At 38.3% G+C, this 15307-nt stretch overlaps 1 protein-coding gene across 6 annotated transcripts in view; it reads left to right on the plus strand.

The window, feature by feature from the left end:
• Positions 1 to 7113, plus strand: part of LOC117324084 (kinesin-like protein KIF28P) — a 67991-nt gene extending 60878 nt beyond the window's left edge. For all 6 annotated transcript variants that reach the window (XM_033879716.1, XM_033879715.1, XM_033879719.1 and 3 more), the window contains 2 exons: positions 1962 to 2111; positions 6131 to 7113. In XM_033879716.1, the coding sequence (XP_033735607.1) occupies positions 1962 to 2111; positions 6131 to 6288 (308 nt within the window). In that variant the 3' untranslated portion in view covers positions 6289 to 7113. The remainder of the gene's footprint in view (positions 1 to 1961; positions 2112 to 6130) is intronic.
• Positions 7114 to 15307: the final 8194 nt, after the last annotated feature.

Genomic DNA, 15307 nt, shown 5'->3' on the forward strand with positions numbered 1-15307 from the left:
GGAAAAGTAGGAGTGTGTTCACAGTAGATGTGGATAAGGTTAAGAGAGGTAGGTGTCCATTCACAGTATATGTGGATAAGATTAAATATAGGGAGGTGGGTGTTAATTCACAGTATATGTGGATAAGTTTAGTATAGGGGAGGTGGGTGTTTGTTCACAGTAGATGTGGATAAGGTTAAGAGAGGTAGGTGTCCATTCACAGTATATGTGGATAAGATTGAATATGGGGAGGTAGGTGTTAATTCACAGTATATGTGGATAAGGTTAAATATAGGGAGGTGGGTGTTTGTTCACAGTAGATGTGGATAAGATTGAATATGGGGAGGTAGGTGTTAATTCACAGTATATGTGGATAAGGTTTAATATAGGGAGGTGGGTGTTTGTTCACAGTAGATGTGGATAAGATTGAATATGGGGAGGTGGGTGTTTGTTCACAGTAGATGTGGATAAGGTGAGGGGAGATGGGTGTCCATTTATAAGGGTGGTTTGTATTCGTTTATAAAATAGGTAGGTATCCGTTTATAAGGGAGTTTGGTATCCATTATAAAGTAGGTTGGTATCCGTTTCTAAGGAAGGTTGGTATCTGTTTTTAAGGTTAGTACTTAATCATAGATATTGATGTCACAATATCAAAAATCACAAGAAAAAGCAAAAGAAGAATGAACATAATTGAAGAGGTTTTCAATCTTGTACATCTTAGTTTCTTCAAGTCTTCAACCAGGCCTAAGGCACTGGAGAATCATGAAGCATTTTCAGCTGACCCGCCCGAAGGGCAAGTGAACTTATGCCAGGTGTGGCGTCCATCGTCCCTCCATCCGTCGGTCTGACCGGCCGTCCGGCATCAACTTTTTCCTTTAAACTTTTTCCAAATAAACATGAGATACTGAGACCTGATATTGGTCCTGTTACATTCTGGGGCAAAAGGGCTACCAGGTTGGTTCAAATGAATGAAATTGATCTAAATTCAAGGTCACAGGGGTCATATACGCTTAAATATTTAAATTGATTCTTTTCAATAACCAGGAGTCCGTGGGAGTTAATATTGGGTCTATAGTATGCTGGGATACAGGGCTACAAAGTTTATTCATGGTCACAGGGGCCAAATAGGCTAAAATCTTTATATGACTTCTTCTCAATAACCAAGGATCACAGGGAGTTGATATTGGGCATGTGGCATGCTGAGATAAAGGTCTACCAAGTTTGTTCAAATGAATGACCTTAATCTACATTAAAGGTCACAGGAGTCAAATAGGCTTAAATCTTTTAACATCTTCTCCATAACCAAGAGGCTCAGTGACTTGATATTAAGCCTATAGCACACTTTGATAAAGAGCTTACAAGTTTGTTCAAATGAATAACCTTGACATACATTCAAGGTCACAGGGGTTGAAATTGGCTATTTTTTAAACAACTTCTCAATACTAGTACCCAAGAGGCACAGGGCCTTGATACTGGGTCTGTTGTGTGATTGAATGAAGTCTTTCAGGTTTGTTCAAATAAAAATCTTGACCTAAATTAAATGTCATGGGGGTTCAAATAAGCTCAAGTCTTTAAACAGTGATTTCCCGATAGCCAGAAGACTCAGTGATCTGATATTAAGCCAATAGTATGCTGGAATAAAGGACTAGAAAATGTGTTGGCATGCATAAACTTAGCCTACTCTGATAATCGAGCATGACCTAGATCATCTGCAAAGTTGCTGTAGGATCAGGTGAGCAATACAGGCCCATTGGCCCTCTTGTATTATCAATGGTTTTTGTGGAATATTTTTGTTATAACTGTTTTAGAAAAGTACATTATTCCTGTACTGAATCCTTATTGATTCATATATTATACAGTTTATCTGTAAAGACCTGTACCCTGTTAGTGCTTGCTGGTATAGGAAGACTTGTAGGATTTTTGTATATGGGTTTGTATTGTCAAACACTTAGTTTTACATCCTGCATGCTATGTTCATACAGGTAGTATAGTAGAGGCAGAGAAGAAACGTCCTGTTACAGAAGGCCCCAATAGAGCTGTGGGATTAGATGTGGACCTGGCCAAGGCACTCAAAATTTTCTTCAAGGATGTGAGAGATGTGCAAAACCAGGTGAAAGAAATGAGACAGCAAGGTTAGTATTCTGAATGAACAGTATAATAATGTATTGGATAGAATAGTTGTATATAGAACTTGAGAATAAAAAAGTGATATACATATGTTTGAAGGGACCGTCTTTGGTGGTTGCAACTGAGCTGTTTAAAGACTGAAATAAGAATATAAGAATTGTGAATATAACCAGTGTTTGTGTGTAGAAAGGTATAAGGGAAGCAAGGACACCAGAAGTATTTATCTTGTGTAATTTCACGGAGGGAGTATTAACATAAAAGGTAATAGTCAGCTGATACCAAGGAGGGAGTAAGGGTATCAGACTTAATAGCAGTCAGCCATTTTTAGGTCATCTGACCCAAAGGGTCAGGACGACCTATAGCCATCGTGCTTCGTCCGTCGTCGCCCGCCGTGCCCCGTCCGTGAAGGACCAAGGTGAGCTTATGCCATACCGTGGGGTCCGTCGTCTGTCATCTGTCGTCCGTCTGTCGTCCGTCCGTCCGTCAACAATTGACTTCTTCTTCATAACCGCTGATCAGAATTTGATAAAATTTGGTCAGAAGCATCCCTATGGGTAGGGGACTCAAAATTGTACAAATGATGAGGCTGGCCCCCCAGAGGCCTGAGGGGCGGGGCCAAAAGGGGTCAATTGGGCTATATTGATATAAACGACTTCTTCTCTGAAACTGAGCAATGGATAGCGCTCATATTTGCCTGGTAGCATCACTATGGGGTGAGGATTTAAAATTGTACAAATGATGGGGCTGCCCCCCCCCCCCCCCCCCCCCCCAGGGGCCTGAGGGGCGGAGCCAAAACGGGTAAATTGGTCTATATTGATATAAACGACTTCTTTTCTGAAACCGAGCAATGGATATCGCTCATATTTGCCTGGTAGCATCACTATGGGGTGAGGATTCAAAATTGTACAAATGGTGGGGCTGGCCCCCCAGGGGCCTGGGGGGCGAGGCCAAATGTGGTCAATTTGGCTATATTGATATAAACGACTTCTTCTCTGAAACCAAGCAATGGATATCGCTCATATTTGCCTGGTATCATCAATACAGGGTGGGGATTCAAAATTGTACAAATGATGGGGCTGTTCCCCCTGGGGCCTGAGGGGCGGGGCCAAATATGGTCAATTTAGCTATATTGATATAAACGACTTCTTCTCTGAAACCGAGCAATGGATATCGCTCATATTTGCCTGGTAGCATCACTATGGGGTGAGGATTCAAAATTGTACAAATGATGGGGCTGGCCCCCCAGGGGCCTGAGGGGCGGGGCCAGATGTGGTCAATTTGGCTATATTGATATAAATGACTTTTCTGAAACCGAGCAATGGATATCTCTCATATTTGCCTGGTAGCATCACTGACGGGTGGGGATTCAAAATTGTACAAATGATGGGGCTGATCCCCCAGGGGCCTGAGGGGCGGGGCCAAAACGGGTCGATTGGTCTATATTGATATAAACGACTTCTTTTCTGAAACCGAGCAATGGATATCGCTCATATTTGCCTGGTAGCATCACTAACGGGTGGGGATTCAAAATTGTACAAATGATGGGGCTGTTCCCCCAGGGGCCTGAGGGGCGGGGCCAAATATGGTCAATTTAGCTATATTGATATAAACGACTTCTTCTCTGAAACCGAGCAATGGATATCGCTCATATTTGCCTGGTAGCATCACTATGGGGTGAGGATTCAAAATTGTACAAATGATGGGGCTGGCCCCCCCAGGGGCCTGAGGGGCGGGGCCAAATGTGGTCAATTTGGCTATATTGATATAAACGACTTTTCTGAAACCGAGCAATGGATATCTCTCATATTTGCCTGGTAGCATCACTAACGGGTGGGGATTCAAAATTGTACAAATGATGGGGCTGATCCCCCAGGGGCCTGAGGGCCGGGGCCAAAACGGGTCGATTGGTCTATATTGATATAAACGACTTCTTTTCTGAAACCGAGCAATGGATATCTCTCATATTTGCCTGGTAGCATCACTAACGGGTGGGGATTCAAAATTGTACAAATGATGGGGCTGATCCCCCAGGGGCCCGAGAGGCGGGGCCAAAATTGGTCAATTTGTTTAAACGACTTCTTCTCTGAAACTAAGCAATGGATATTACTCACATTTGTATGGTAGCATGGTTATTGGGTGGGGATTCAAAATTGTACAAATGTTGGGGTTGACCCAGGCCACCAGGGGGCTGAGGAGTGGGGCCAAGAGGGGTCTATTTGGCTAAATTGATTTAAACAAATTATTCTCTGAAACTTAGCAATGGTTTGACTGGTAGCTTCCTATAGGGGTAGGGATTCAAAATTGTATAAAGGAAGGAGCTGACCCCCCAGGGGGCAGAGGGCAGGGTCAAAAGGGGTCAATTAGTCTTAATAAGATCTTCTCTGAAACTAAGTAATATGGATATCACTCACATTTGTGTGGTAGCATCCCTATGGTGTCGCGCCAAAAGTCCATTTCATTTCATGGATTAATGCACTTTTTGACATTTTTAGCATTAAAATAAAACCAATGTACATGTACCCATATAAAATGCTTATGATATATATTGACATAGCAATACCAGCGACAAATATACTGAAGCATCATTCTTGTTTCATATCTCATGAAACCAGGTGAGCGATACAGGCCCTCTGGGCCTCTTGTTCTTGGGTGGATTACAACTAAATTTGGTTTGAAACATCATTAGGGGAGGGCAATCATATTTTCTATAAATGAGGCTGGTCTGACCCCTGGGACCCAAGGGGCGGGGCCCCAAAAAGGGAACTTTCGTGAATATTTGCTATAAAATCCTGCTCCTCCTTTACCCTTGGGTGGATTACAACTAAATTTGGTTTGAAACATCATTGGGGGAGGGCGATCATATTTTCTATAAATGAGGCTGGTCTGACCCCTGGGGCCAGAGGGGCGGGGCCCCAAAAAGGGAACTTTGGTGAATTTTTGCTATAAATTCCTACTCCTCCTTAACCCTTTGGTGGATTTCAACCAGATATGGTGTGAAACATCATAGGGGGAGGGCGATCATATAAATGAGGCTAGTGTGACCCCTCGGGCCAGAGGGTCGGGGCCCCAAAAGGGGAACTTTGATGAAATTTTGCTTTTAAATACTATTCCTCCTAACCCCCATAGTGAATTATTACCAAATTTGGTGTGAAACATTATTGGAGGAGGACAATCATATTTTATATAAATGATGCTGGTCTGACCCCTAGGGCCAGAGGGGCGGGGCCCCAAAAGGGGAACTTTGGTGAATTTTTGCCATAAAATCCTACTTCTCTCTAACCCTTGGGTGGATTAATATGAAATATGGTGTGAAACATCCTTTGGGAAGGGTGGTCATATTTTATATAAATGAGGCTAGTGTGACCCCTGGGGCCTGGGGGGCAGGGCCCCAAAAGGGGAACTTTGGTGAATATTTGCTATTAAATCCCTAATCCTACCTAACCTTTTGGTGGATTACAACCATATTTGATGTGAAACATAAGGTGACGGCAATCATATTTTTTAATGAGACAGGTCTGACCCCTGGGGAAAGATAGATGGGGCAAAAGGAGCGCTTAGGTTAAACATTTCTTAAAAATGCTATTCATCCTTAATGCCTTAATTGATTACGACCATATTTAGTATGAAACATCATTGGGGAAAGGCAATCCTAATTAATATAAATGAGTCTTGTCTGACCCATTGGGACAGAGGGGCATGCCCCAAAAATGGGAACTTGGATAAATGTTTGCTTTAAGATGCTGCTCTTTCTGGATACGCTAAATGGATAAAAAACAAATTTGATCCGAAACATAACTGGCTGCGATAAATAATTTATGGTAATAATTCTGGATTGAGGAGTGTGTCCCTGCTGTAAGTGTAAGTGTTTGTCAGATGACCGTTAAGGCCCATGGGCCTCTTGTATTGTTTTTGGGGGGTTTTTTTTCAAGAAAACAAGAACAAAATATCATGTCATTCTTTGATTTCAAAGAAAGTTCTGTCATGAATACTCAATCTGAATAGAAATCTATGTTACTCTTTATAGTGATGGAGGTGAACCAAGACTCCAGACAGAATGGGAATCTCAAGGTCGCACTTGAGAAACAGGACAAAGGACTCCATGACATTGACAATCATCTTGCCTCTTGTGTACAGAATCTTAAACAGACTGTAGCCTCCACTCTGAGGAAAGGCAAGAGCTAACACAACCCCGATCAGTGTTATCAAAGGACCCTTTCCTTCATACATTCAACTAAAGGTACAAGAGTTTTGATGACACTGATTAGCAACATGTCTTTTGAGGAAGATGTTTGTCCTGATCAAGGTTTTTACCAAAACATTCTTACCTTGTCGTCAATGTCTGTTAGCCAAACAACTTGTCTTCTTCACTTTGACAATCAAGGGAGTGATTGAATAGGATGTTGTCTTGTAAAAACCAGGATCTTCTTGCACAGGCAGAGTTGGACCACTCTTCAACAAGGTTATATCCTATACAGTGTAAAACATGATAAATCAAGCAACAGTGTTATTACCTGTATCATCAACAAAAATACATCGTATTGCAATCTGAGTATTGCCATCTGAATGCAATGTCAGAGATATGGTCTAAGTATAAGCTTGGTATTGCATTGGAGTCATAAGATTACTATCATATAGATTGTTTTAAACTGTACATGCCTAGAATTTGACATGGCGACCATCTGACAGAAGGCCAGTGTAAATGAATACCCTATATCTATGCTGTATACACCACACATCAGTCTAGTTGTAAACTCTTGTAGATTGTTGACATGTCTTCTAGTATGTATAAGCTATACTACCGACCATTCTTATTGTATACCGTACTCAGTTTTGTCACTAGGCCAATTCTATGTCATGAAAACACTACTTTAATTTGATGATCGTTTATCAAACATTGCTGTACAGATACACCAACTATATTTCAAGTTACCAATATGCATGAAATGCTCATTGTCAAGTGTGATAAGTCCGTCCACTATTTATTACCAATAAAACATATAAAACAATTATGGCAGTGTCTTTTGTGTTTCTATTTCATACAAAATTCCAACATAAATGGTTAATTGCAATTTAACTTAATTTAACCGAAATCATCCTTAGGTGGTGAGAATTCAAAATTATACAAATGGTGGGTCAGACCCTCAGGGGGCTGAGAGATGGTGCCAAAAGGAGCAATTGGGCTGGATATCGGTCATATTTGTACAGAAGTAAAATATTTATGCAAACAAAAAAAATGATGAAGTAAACAGATATATTTGCCCCACCGGTGTAACGTGAAAAAAATGACCCGGGGTAGAAAAAGTACCCGGGGTCATTATTCTACGAAGGAAAAAGCTACCCGGGGTCATTATTCTACAGTAGAAATCATACCCCGGGTGCCCATAGAAAAACGACCCGCCTCGATAATTTCGGTTTTTCATCACGTGAAAAAGTGACCCGTCGTAGAAAAAGTACAACTTAAACTTAATGAGTTCCCTGGGAAGGAAAATGTTACTTGAAAGAGTTTTTGACGTTTTTCTGATATTTTTTAACCTTGTTAAATCGGATGCTCTCTCCAGCACACATGCACACATTTTATGCTCCAAATTATTTTCAAGGGATTCCACCCATTCCTACACAATTATAGTATCACTGTCATCACTAATCATTGGTTGGTAAAAATGTTTCCTCTTCTTTAGAGGTAAGTGCTGCTCCTGGTTCTTGTCTTCCTTTACCTTTTACGGATCTACACCGTTTATTGTTTTGGTGGCCTATTCTCCCGTTTGATAACTTTGATTTTCATTTTGAATTGTTTTGTGTGCAGATTTTGTCCAGTTTCCTTTCAAGGTTTCTTCAACAGGCATTAAATACATTCGTAGAACCATCTGCATCTGTTTTTGTTAGCTAACTGGTATGATCCTTTCCCATGAACTTCTTCGGATCGAGCTTTCCTCCGTTTCTGCTGTCTTTCCGAAAGTTGCGAAGCAATACCTGTCCTCAACCTGGAAGAACATCGTCTTCCCATTTTCATCGTGATAAAACTGTTTTTTGCTCTGGGACTTTATGTTCTGTGCTGCAGTTTCTCTTTGGCTGTGAAGTGCCACAGATGCCCCAATCCTTGTTTTAGTGAGTCTTCAACAGGGATTCTTGCTGATCGGCAGCCTCGCCTTTCTGCCATAAACAAAAGAGGATTGGGTTGCCTTTGTCGATTCGTGCTCAGATGTCCTGTCGGCAGCAAGGGCTAAAGATATACGTTGATAAGGATACACAGATAGCTCTTAAGTATCTTCCAATCAACCTTCCTGCTTTTGGAAAACGATAAACCCATGAAAATTATTCATTGTAGAATTTTGGAACGGGTCACTTTTTTTCCAAAATAGAAAATATATGCGGGACACTTTTCCACAGAAGAAGATATACTCGGGTCACTTTTTTCCATATTAGACAATATACCCGGGTCACTTTTACACCATAGAAAATATACCTGGGTCACTTTTCCACAGTAGAAAATATACCAGGGTCACTTTTTTCCATTGTAGAAAATATACCCAGGTCACTTTTTTCGATTGTAGAAAATATACCCGGGTCACTTTTCCACAGTAGAAAATATACCTGGGTCATTTTCCACAGTAGAAAATATACCCGGGTCACTTTTCCATTGTAGAAACTATACCCGGCTCACTTTTCCACAGTAGAAAATATACCCAGGTCACGTTTTTCGATTGTAGAAAATATACCCGGGTCTTTTTTCCACAGAAGAAAATATACCCGGGCAACTTTTACACCATAGAAAATATACCCTTGTCATTGTTTTCCATAGTAAAACAATATATACCAAGGTCATTTTTCCACAATAAAAAATATAGTTCATGGTTTCGGGTCATTTCATGTAAATTTACCATTTTCTGTGTCAACCAATGGACCTGTTATATCGGGTATGTTAACATTGTCGTAAAATTGTGTAATGAAATATGGTATTAGTACATGTTTATTACTATGTAAAAAAAAAACCTCATTGGCTGAGGATGAGTAACCTTATAATTTATATTTTCGACTTACAATATAACACGTTTGTTAAAACATAATGTTATAGGATTTCATCACAGGAATCTTGGAATTAATTACAGTTCATTGGTATTTTGACCTGTGTCCTAGTCTGTATATTTTCACGCGTTTTTAGGGATCTGTATGGTAGTGATAATTGATGAAATGACAAACAGAAGTTTTACAAATTGGACAAATGGACAGCTTTTTCACTGTGTACCTCTTACAGAAAAAGGAAATAAATTACTGGATAACATTTTATACTCGAATATGAAAATACTTAGAAACATAATTCAACGTCGGTTAAGTTATTTTGCCAGTATCTGCATGCAAATACCTGTATATGCCTAAGTCATTTGAAAACTTAAAAGAATCGAAGCTTGATGAAAGTTGTAAAATTTGATTATATTATATTGAATTGGTTTTCAACGATATAAGAGCTAAACGTTTATAAGGTGTTGATGCTGAAAAATATAGATATATGTCCAAAATTGCGGTTCTCCTTCACGTGGAATGGCATGTGGTTTTTTTCTAAATACCGATTTATTAACGGAAGGACATGGAGCAGTTCAATCAAAATTTGATTGTAGTCCACATCAGCGTTGTCAAAACAACGTTGCCCCCTGAATAATCTTTTGATACCAAGCAGCAATTGCTGTCTATCGTCCATCTTGTTTTAAAGTGTAATCCCGTACAAAATGGCGAAAATAATTATTTACAGTGGCTCTACACATTAATTTATTGATATCAATAATTCGAATTAGTGATAACATTAAATTCATTAATGATATCACTAATTCGATTTATTGATATCATTATTTCCAGGAATAAATAATTTCTTTAATTCAAGTTATTGATATCATTAATTCGAATAAGTAATATCATCACATTTTGAAAATAAATACTAAAACGGTGCCCCATAACCCCACAGCCCGAAGATTTAATCATTTTATCATATTATTCTTCCTATAGAAAAACTAAACCTTAGTAATTTGACCCGGTTTCCGGGTCATTTTTAACACCCATGGGTCATTTTTCTGCAGTTGTGCGGGTAAGTTTTCAACGTAGAATAATGACCCCGGGTACTTTTTCTACCCGGGTCATATTTTCACGTTACATCGGTACTTTATGGATTTTTGGAATCCAAAGCAATCGAGATTATAACAGGAAGTGATATTATGAAAATTGAAATAAAACCACAAGGATATTTTATTCTCGACCACTAGATACTTACCTTGATGGGTTTAAATGTCCAAGGTGAGCTTATGCCATATCGTAGCGTCCGTCTGCCCGTCCGTCCATCAACGATACTTTGTGAACACGATAACTTGAGTGGATATCATCCAAGTTTGATGAAACTTTATAGTCAGATATCAACAGGATTTCGGAGACTGGAGTAAAATATCAACTAAATTTGGTGAAACTTTGTATGCAGCCATATATCGACAAGATCGTTATTCGACAGTTATGAAGTTATTGCCTTTGTATGATATTATTGCACATGACTGGAGTAAATATCAACCAAGTTTGATGAAACTTTGTTTGTAGCAATATATCGACAATATCTCGGACGAGTTCAGAAATTGGAAAATGCTTACCTTTTGGTGCGGCCATGCTGATTTCTCAGCCACTATTTATTACATCACCTTAGATACGTCTCAACTGTAGGCTACTACATGTATTCTAATCGCCCTTTGTCCGTCGTCGTGTGTCGTCCTTTGTGTATCGTCCTCGTGCGCCTGTTAACAATTTACATGTTTGACCTTTCAGAAAATCCTGAACTAATTTTTTTGTTAAACAATATAGCACCAGGTTTTTTGAACGCTTACTCCTTGAACATTGAAAGTACAAGATACAGTGCTTTGGAGGTAGGGGGTCACGTTACAGACAATACTATAAGAGAAGCCTTTCCATCCGACGTCAATTTTTTTAACAAGAGAAAATGTTCAGGTAAGCATTTGTTTTTCTATTGCCTTTGTAGCTTACATTGAACTGTTTGCCTTTGTGATATTTATTTCTGTGGCCTTTGTGGATTACATAAAACTGTTTAGCCTTTGTGGCATTTGTGGCTTACACTGAACTGTTTAGCTTCTGTGGCATTTGTTTTCTGTGGCCTTTGTGGCGTACATTTAACTGTTTAGCCTTTGTGGCATTTGTTTTCTGTGGCATTTGTGGCGTACATTTAACTGTTTAGCCTTTGTGGCATTTGTGGATTACATAAAACTGTTTAGCCTTTGTGGCATTTGTTAGTTGAAGTTACAAGGTTGCAGTCTGCATTGTGGCCAGATTTCCCCTCACCTACATTAGTCAATTATAATTATGTAATTATGTAATGACCTGATATTATGTAAGGTTTTGTAATTTGATTATAAATGTCGTTGTAATAAACGACCATTTCAATCTATACATATTTGATCAGTTGTTTATTGACTGATGAACAAGCTAGCAGTGTGATTGATGTTGTGAGAAACAATCATCTGAATATAAATAGCATTAAGATTCCGTGTGTAGTTTAGTAATACCGCAGAATGATTTTGGTTCGACCTCTAGAGGACAGAGGGACATGGCCCTAAAAAGGGCATTAGCTAGCAGTATCATTTAAACCTACTCCTAAGTGGACCACAGCCAAATATATTGGGCGGACAGAGTGGCAGTACCCAAAATGAGATTTTTTCTTCCAAATACAACTTCTTATTTATGCCTGTGTAGTTGTCAACCAAAAATGGACAGCACGAACATCAGTTGGGGAGGGCAATACTTTATCTAGTAAAATTTGATGAGGTTGGTTCCATCCCTGTTGAGAGGGGGCAGGGCCTTATAAGGGGAACTTTAACAAAAATGCTTTAAAACGCTAATCCTAGAGTACCACCAAATGTTGTCGGAAAAAAAATGGAAATGGCAATCACTTGTTAAATATATTGGGCTCGTTCGACCCCTGTAGACGAAGGGGTGGGGTCTCAAAAGGAAAATGGCTTATCTATCGAAATTTGTACTGAAACTTAAAATACCACTGAAAGAGGGACTGTTAGACCCGTAGGGACGAAGGGGTACAAAAGAGGAAAATTAACTCAAAATTTCCTTTAAATGCTTTTTTTGATGACTATACTGACATATAATTATACATGTACCTACTGCTGACCAAAACTACCATCACGGAAAACATTCTTTAAAAATGAGATAAATATTATCATCCAAGCTGTAAGTCTTTGTAGTCAGACAGGAACTATTTCTTGTGTAAACTATATCAAAGTAATTTGCACACCTTACTTGGAACATTTCCATAAACATATTCCAGCTAAATGATCATTCTGATAGTTTGACAAGCGTATACAATGTAAATGGTTACATGATTGTTCCGTAGTCCATTCCAAAGCAGTTATAATATCAAGGTTTGACACCAAGCCTATCTAATTACTTCATAGTATGTGGTGTACTTGTAAACACCCACTGGACAAATTCTGATTTATCTCATAACCAGTTGTCCGACTCTTAACGAACCGCCGAATACACATATCAACTATTATGTATACAAAGCATATATTTGTAGAGATTTGTTCATGTCTACCGTTTTAATAGTCATAGTTAAATAACGTGGAAATGAATTACGCAACTGTACACAAATAATGAAATTACATTTTAAGGTCTAATGAATCTGATCAGTTCTTGAACAAATAAAGAATGTTTGGTCTCCAATGAGATAGACTAAGGGTCCGAAAAAGGGGAAGCCTTTGATGTTTTGTGATGACTATACTAACAAAGAGCTACCCACTGCTGACAAAAAAATTGTCATAGCGTCCATTTTATTTTGCATCTATTATCTGATACAGATGTAATTACTTTATCTTGTTTCCTAAACGAGGAACTAAAGAGAATATTAGATAGAACACATAACTGTACTCCAAAATATAGCCTGTCAATCATTAAGATGATTGCATTTTTATACCTTAAACACACACATACTGTGTTCATTATAATATTATTGGTACTCATATGAGTGTAATCTAATATAGATGCTAAATGTGCTTTAACTTTCCAGAATAAATCGTAACTAGAACTGTCGCCAGGATGGCTGACTAGACCTCCGCAATCTGCACGAGTCAATGGCGAATTGAAACTGTTAATTAGAGGTTAAGTAAAGAAACCCAGTAATATAGTTTGATTTACACATATTTTATTTGTATCAATATATACAAGAGGATTGGGCACAAGTTTTCAAACTTATATGAAGCTCTTTCCTTATCAGAAAACCTGTTTATAGTGACCAGTTGCCATAGCAACCATAATTTTGAGAAAAAGAAAGTGGCATGCAAATCTACCCATGGTCTTCTATATTTGTGTGAAGTTTCATTGAATTGGCCATTTAGTTTAGGAGGAGTTGTCCGGACAAACTTAAAGTTATGATTCTTATCAGAAAACCTGTTTATAGTGACCAGTTGCCATAACAACAATAATTTTGAGAAAAAGAAAGTGAAATGCACATCTACCCATGGTCTTCTATATTTGTGTGAAGTTTCATTGAAATCGGCCTTTCGGTTCAGGAGGAGTTGTCCGGACAAACTTAAAGTTAAGGTTATTATCAGAAAACATGTTTAAAGTGACCAGTTGCCATAGCAACCATAATTTTGAAAAAATAAGAAACTGGCATGCACAACTACACATGGTCCTCTATAATTGTGTGAAGTTTCATTGACATTGGCCATTTAGTTTAGGAGGAGTTGTCCGGACAAACTTAAAGTTATGGTTCTTATCAGAAAACCTGTTTATAGTGACCAGTTGCCATAGCAACCATAATTTTGAGAAAAATAAATGGCATGCGCATCTACACATGATCATTAATATTTGTGTGAAGTTTCATCGGAATTGGCCCATCGGTTTAGGAGGAGTTGTCCGGACAAAATACGTCTACAGACAGACGGATGGACGGGCGGACGACGGACAGACAACCTGATTCCAGCATACCCCCTAACTTCGTTGCGGGGGTATAAACATGAACATAGATGTAGACTTATAACGTGAAGTCCCATATCAGAAGAGTACTTATGTTAACATATGTTACCATGTCAAATAAAATTTGTAGATATAGTATTTCTTTCTTTGGAAATGAATTGACTAGTATTATACTTAAGAACTTAAGTATAGATGTACATGTTGATAGAACTTACGTCCTGTAATTATATTCCAGAAATATATTGTCAGTAGTCTTGAGATTTTCTCCATATTAAGATATACTGTATTATGTATATCCGCGGTAGTTCTGCCAAATTTAGGATATTACATGTACATATACAATTTTGGTATTTAGCGATCGATGTTCACAGTTAAATAGCAAGTAGTTTTTTGGTTTTTTTTTAATCTGGCCGTTTTAAGTAAACTTTTGTCACAATCATACACACACAGAAGATAGCCACTTAGAGAAGGTAAATCGTTAATTCATTACATATATAATTAAAATGTAATAGTTACAAAGTACCCAGTGGTAGGATTCGAAGTTTGAAACCTCAGTATGTCTCTGTAATATCAGAGATAGCCGAGTTACTTTGTATACATATCGTTAAGATTCCGTGATTTAAGAAATACCGAAAAATAATGTTGGTTCGACCCCGACAATTTAACATGCGTATACAATGTATACGGTAACATGAATTCATATAAAAACTTTTACAAAATCATTCTTTAAAATAAAGTCTTTGTAATTATTATTAGTTCTATGATCTCCCTTACCCAAAACTACCATAATGAGCTGCTTATCCGACTCTAAAGCCATTATGTAAACAATGAGTATAATAGTTTGATGTGCTGATGAGATGACACAAAAGTTGGACAATTTCCATAAAGATATTTGACATGCGTGTATATGTTACAAACTTATCAGCCTTGATCCGGACTTCGTTGTAACTGGTTCAAAGTGTCAGCAATTATGCAATTACCGATACTGATACATTTCATTACAAGTTAATCTATTTTACAATGCACAATCCTTCACGGCCTTTATATATATATATATATATATATATATATATATATCACGAGACAAAATTGTTTAATTGGCTACTTGTCAACATCAAACATAAATGGTTATAATGACTCATCTGTACTAAGAATAATATCTTATCTTTGGTTGTACTACGTCGGCTGTACAGATACAAGTTTGGTTGTTGAGATCGCTGATCTCGGTTAG

The sequence above is a fragment of the Pecten maximus genome, chromosome 3 (genome assembly GCF_902652985.1).
Source record: "Pecten maximus chromosome 3, xPecMax1.1, whole genome shotgun sequence".
Classification (NCBI taxonomy): Eukaryota; Metazoa; Mollusca; class Bivalvia; order Pectinida; family Pectinidae; genus Pecten; species Pecten maximus.